Raw genomic sequence first — 6429 nt, forward strand, 5'->3', positions numbered from 1 at the left:
GCAAGCTTACCTAGTGTTATCTCTTTCAATCTTCAAACTTAGATCTCTCCAGACTCCCTTCTGTATGCACGCACCATTTACTGGGGCTCAAAGAGAGCCAGCTGACAGCCCCGTGCACTTTCCTCGTCGTAAGCAGTACCGATAAACTAGAGATAGGCAAAAATCAGATATATGCGCTAAGCGACAAGCAGGGCAATGCAATCCGGAATTTTGAAGATGTAGTTAAAGTAGGCGTAGAGTTCTACACCAAACAATCCAGTAGCCAATGTAATCAGGATGTTATGAGAGAGAGAGTAGTACACACTCTCTGAGCATCCTGCCAGTAGCAAAAGAGGAAGTCAAGAAAGCCTCAGAAGCAATGCAAAGGGCACAAGCAGCTGGCGAGGATCACGTAAAGCTACAACGGTTGAAGGGCGGTGGACAATTTGCGCTAGAAAGACTAACCGTCCTGTAAATGTATTGCCTAATGTCTACGGGCGTATCGGAATCTTGGAAGACCGAAAATATCACCCTAATCCATAAAAAATGCGATTTTAGACTTGAAAAACTACAGGCTTATCTGCCTAGTCTCCGTTGCCTACAGGCTAGTTACAAAGGTAACCGCTAATATAACCAAGACGACCGTAGAGGTCAATCAAGCAGATGGCCAATGAGTCCTTCTTAAATGCTACTCGAACACACACGAGTACACATTATCTGTCATTTCATACAGAAATTCGCAGAGAATAACCAAATGCTATATGTAGCCTTCGTAGATTTCTAGAAAGTATTTGACTCAGCCGAATTATCAGCTGTCATGCAGCCATTGCTGTACAAGGATGTAAAAATACGGGCAGATATTGCCACTGTGCTGACACTGCCGGCGCCACCTTGTGGTCGAACCTTATATATTAGTGCGTGACCGAGCGTCTCCTTTGTCTCGAGTGAGTGCGGCTGTTCGCCGATCCTCGCACCAGTAGACGGCAGTGCTGTCCTGATTCCTGCTACGTTTGTCGATGAGAATATATTGCCACCTAGTGTTGCCAGGTGGCGCAAGCTGTCCGCGAAGACGATGAGGTTGCGATCGTGCTTTCGCGGATCGGCCGCCATTACCGTCTCCTCTTGCCGACTCCAGCTGTTGAAGCGTCTCTCCGTGAGAACTCCGTGACAATTTGGTGGAGGTGCGGGGTACTTCTTTCACATGTTGCCTTTCATCTGCCACCGCTCTTTGGCTTCAAACCCCCAGGGCAGCTTGGTCTGCCTCTTGACATAGTCCCTCCTCCGCTTGGCCTGCAGTTCCTCGGCGCAGCGCTTGGCAGCAAACGCATCCGCAATCTTCACTGCAAACTGACTGTTGGCCAAGTGGTCACTCAGCATCTCCGCCTTCTCAAAGTCCCCCTCAGCGATGGCAGCATCGACCAAGGACTCGAGCTCCGTCTTTGGTCCACAGCTGCCATGGGGCACAGGACCGGAAAGGTGGTCATTGACCGTCAGGAAAGGGCGCACTCGCTCCCACTTCTGCTGGTCCTCTTTGGGGGGTTTTTCTCTACAAGTTTGTGTTGCCCTCCTCAGCTGCTGAGCCTGAAGCTTGCTGCCGCCGCTTCAAGCACGCCCTGTAGCGCTGCTCGTTACGGCGTCTCGCACCTGCTTTCCTCTTGCACAGACTCCCCGCTTCCAGGCTAGCCACAGCCAGCCTCTCTTGGAACTCGCTGCGAAGAGCGGTTGGAGTGGCCTTCTCGGCGATGCTTCCACAGTCCGCCCAACACAAAGACAGTGGTTTATGCTCGCTTCTAACGCTTTTTCTTGGTTTTGATGAAAATATGTCCATCTCGCTCAGGTCAAGCTCTTCATCACTGTTTTCTGCAGAACTCATCCTCGGCAATTTCTGACGATTATATGCACCTGGCGCAGTGACAACGTTCAAGCGAAATTCTGCACATTCAATTGAACGAGCCTTCGCCGTACGTAAAGACACTGCAGAACTGCAACATTTTGTTTCTTTCAGCCAACCAATTTGAAGCTCACAGTACGTGAAACGAAAATAACAAAATGCGTGCAACCGAGCACTTGAGACAGTAGAGCCTATACTTCAGACCACAACCGCAAGGCTGCAGGCGTAAGCTGCGTAAGCTTAGTGGTTTAGTTTTGGCTAGTTTTGGCCTTGGTTTCGGTCTTGGATGCGGTTTTGTGGCAACTGAAAATAAACCGAAATCTTGAAAAAAAAAAGGAAAAGTCGTTTTTTCTTAAACTTATGAAGAAAGCAAACAAACACAGCTTTAAAAAAACCTTAGAACTATTCTAGCTGGACAGGTGATCGACACGAACGTGCTTTTTGAAACGGGGAGGCAGCTGATGCTTGATATTGATGCTTGATGTCGTCGTGTTTTGTGTTCCGTCTGTGTATCTAAGCGCTTTTCACCAATATGATATTGTCACGGAGTTCTCACGGCTGCATAGCCAACACAGTCCAACGTAAAGACAGAAATAAATCCCTATAATGAAGGGTGTCAGGCAGGCAGACGCAGTCTCTAAAATGTTTTTCACCGCCTTTTTACTGCAGGTATTAATAGACTTGAATTAGGAACAATTGTGAATTAAAATTAATGCATAATACCTTAGCATTCTACAATGCGCTGATGACATTAGACAGTTTTAGTATTAGGGCACATGGAAGGTTCACGTACGTAGAGCTCTTACGAGTGACCGGTGCGCATGCGCAGGTAGCGAACGGTCTGCGTGAGTCTCATGGACGTACGTGAGATTCGAATTTTTACGTTTCGGTCTTTGCAGTGCTTGTGTGCGTAGCCTTCTCAACATGTCGGCGCCCTGCCCGCTGGCTTCACAGTGATAACAACTTTGTCGCTAATCGCTCGAAGTGATATCGTGTTCAGAACTTTTTCATTCGCCTTCAGTTTGCCCAGTCTTACCCTAGCGTAAAGTTTCAAGCGACAAATAGCTTTTTTTTTTATACAGAAGGGCAATTTTTCAGCTGTTAAGCCTGAAGAAGTAGCGTCTGCCGTCGTCATAGCAGTGCTCCGACGCAGTTGAACTGGGTTTGCTTTGACTCCTCTTGTATTAGAGCGACTATAGCAGTGTCTTTGTCTGTTAGTAAATTGCGCTAGTCACAACACGCGGCGTGCGTCGGGTGCGTGTAACTATAACGGCTTCAAACGACATACGCGTAGGCAGCGTAGACTCTTTATGTTTGCGTACATGAACTCAGTACACATATGAAACTAAAACTGCCTATTCCTTGTACACCGCCGCAGTGGCTCAGTGGTTAGGGCGCTCCACTACTGATCCGGAGTTCCCGGGTCCGAACCCGACAGCGGCGGCTGCGTTTCGATGGAGGCGAAACGCTTAGGCGCCCGTGTGCTGTGCGATGTCAGTGCACGTTAAGGACCCCTCGGTGGTCGAAATTATTCCGGAGCCCTCCACTACGGCACCTCTTTCTGCCTTTGTTCTTTCACTCCCTCCTTTATCCCTTCCCTAACGACGCAGTTCAGGTGTCCGCCGAGATGTGAGACAGATACTGCGCCATTTCCTAATAACCAATTTTCATTTTCATTTTTATTCCTTGTCACGTCAGTCAGGAAGTGAACTGCAATGAATGATCACAGACTTAGGCAAAGAAGAACCTTCGATCTGAAAAACTGGTAGGGACACTTCAGCCCCACTGTAAGGGGAGACGTGACAGCGTTAATGGGTTAGTGCTCATGTTGCCATGAATGCGGAATTGGTCATTCTCGACGTTAAATTTATAGATCCTTGGGGGTACTCCTACTCCTCATGGCGCAGTGGTGAAGAGGTTTAGCGATGCGTCATTTCCTTGCGGTGATAGGTGCTGCCACCTGTGGGGCTTGTGCGACCCGGCGTACTCCTGCCGAGCAACGCCTCAAGAACAAGCCTTATTTTTACTGCCACCTGGAACGGTGGGTAGTTTGCTGACACTCCGGTGGGCAGGTTGTAATGACACCACAAGGTCACGTCTCCTAGCTGGCCCAAGTAGCTGGCTTCTGCTGGAATTTTTCGCTCAAAGCACAGACGACGTCCACAACGACGACGCCGGTTTCACACACACTGCTCTTCGTGAGTCAACGATCAGCTGCGCAGGGAGTCAGCATGCATTGTCCCACTATACGATACTAATCAGGCGGTAAATGGTCACTACATAAAACAAATGAATTCAATCGCTTTGACAGTACATTCTGGCTTTCGTATTTTTTAAAGTGTAAGGCGCCCTCTCTTCTAAAAAGCGGGAGGGCGGGCCCATCTTTAGAATACATCAGGTTTATTACCATTAGTTTTCTCCCCTCCTTACTTCTAAATGCCACAAGCATTTCAGAAGTATGTTTCTCACCTTTAACCTGCAGGAATTTTGAACGTGTATGTGTGTCTCAGAACAGAGCTTTATATTTATGTGGAAATATTCTCTGATATGGAATAGTCTCCATAGCAGGTAAAGGGGCAAAGGTTAATAATATTCTCCGTCGAACTCCGAAGAGCGTATCTTAAGGCAGAAGGTTCCCTGACGAAAAATTGGGAAAGATGATTGCAGAACTAGGCGCCCTAACCTTCCAGCATGACGCCACTATAATTCCTTGCTACCAGATATCACAGCAAACACTTCAGAAACACTGGCCATCAGCGTATACAGAACAATACGACATACCAAACGATTCCGCCTTCCTAGAGTTTATTTAGGCTACGAGTAAGCAAGGATGGGAACTAATGCGACAGTTTTAGCTAATTGTATGCAAGAACAAAACGCTAGAATACGCTGTTTTTAGAAAATAAAAAGTTTCTAAAGTATTCTAAACAATTGGTGCCCTGAGACATTCGAGTAAGAGATAAATTCAACGCCTACTCACTCAAACCAGCTACGTATCTAAGGGTTGTAACCGGATGTTTGTTTGAGATATATTCGTTGCATGTTCTTTCCTGCTTCATAGATAGCATTTTTATTGAAGGTGCATTAAATATATATTAATTGCTCGTATTGCTCACGCTGTTCTCACGACACGTATCATCGTAGGCATGTTGACGCCCAACACAATTGGATTGTTGCGGAGCTTGTGCACACATACAAGAAAGTACTTTCACCAGTGGAATTATCACCAGGTGTACCCAACGCTCTTTGGGTGAAGTATATCCGCTATTCTTTGTTTAGGGTTGGGTAAAAGTCCCGGCGAACATTTAATCTAAAGGGCCAGCTACACCGTCAAGTCTCGAATATCGTAGAAACCGGCACACGTGATCACGATTGTGGCGAAATGCTCCGGTGACATTTCAAGTACGTACCAAGTAGAAAACAACAAGGGTGCATTCCGGCGATGGTACAGAAGAAAAATGCAGAAACACAGGCACACACAAAAAACACTGTCACGCCTGTATGAAATATTGGTTTGTTTCCGCACGCGTCGTGCGACAGTTGGGTTCACTGAAATATTCTGTCTATTTTTGTTGGGTTGAAGTCTTTTCTCTGAACCGGATTCGCTGATCTGACGCCCATCCACAAGCAGAAAGTTCTTGAATCCGACCGCGATTGTTTGGAACTTTCTGGACAAAAAATAATATTATTATAAATATCGTTTACTACTGCTACACAGCGGTATTTCTATGACTACAATGACGCTAGCACATCACGTGATTTATAAGTTCAAACACGCATCTATCACATGCCTGCAATTGTTTTCTATGCACATTCAGTTCACGCCCACTGTTCTCAAGGAGGTTTTCGTGGATGTTGATTTTTTCGCCTTTCATTGGCAGGAATGCATGTTCCTTGGCCGTTCGAAAACAAATTCCGCGAACTTTGCACAGAGCAGAGTGGTGTAAATTGCCTTTCTTTTACTGGATGCCAGATGTTCCTGAAGCGAGCATTTGTAGCGATATATGAATTCTGTCAGGTCTCAGTCTTGATAGATTAGCTGTGCTATGTGTGGAATGGATTTTACATTATCTTTTTAAAAGTTGAACACTCCACGGATATTATATACATATAGCGATGTTGTTTACGGTAGAACGCTTCTTTCTGCGAAAAATGACTTCAGGAGCTTTTAGTAAAGAGGGATACTCCTGAGTGCGGAAAAACGCTTAGTGGCAGTATGGCTTCATTATTTAAAACTAGTAGACAAGATTTCACTTTATGAAATGCGAATGTCGCTGTAGATTAAAATCTTCGGTATGCAGTACAGCATTGTTGTCGCGCCAGAACAGTTCGCTTCTGTGAGATCCGGAATCGCCAATCGCACGCGCATACTCTTACATACATACATACATACATACATACATACATATATACATACATACATACATACATACATACATACATACATACATACATACATACATACATACATACATACATACATACATACATACATACATACATACATACATACATACATACATACATACATACATACATACATACATACATACATACAT

At 45.7% G+C, this 6429-nt stretch overlaps 1 protein-coding gene across 1 annotated transcript; it reads right to left on the minus strand.

Moving 5' to 3' along the window:
- Nucleotides 1-1168: 1168 nt before the first annotated feature.
- On the minus strand, nt 1169-2094 carry LOC144118536 (protein FAM204A-like). The gene is made up of 2 exons (XM_077651451.1): nt 1543-2094; nt 1169-1508 (listed from the first exon to the last, which is right to left on the minus strand). The coding sequence occupies exons 1-2, from the start codon at nt 1850-1852 to the stop codon at nt 1177-1179; spliced, it is 642 nt and encodes a 213-aa protein (XP_077507577.1). The 5' UTR covers nt 1853-2094; the 3' UTR covers nt 1169-1176.
- Nucleotides 2095-6429: the final 4335 nt, after the last annotated feature.

Source organism: Amblyomma americanum, chromosome 2 (assembly GCF_052857255.1).
Source record: "Amblyomma americanum isolate KBUSLIRL-KWMA chromosome 2, ASM5285725v1, whole genome shotgun sequence".
NCBI lineage: Eukaryota > Metazoa > Arthropoda > Arachnida > Ixodida > Ixodidae > Amblyomma > Amblyomma americanum.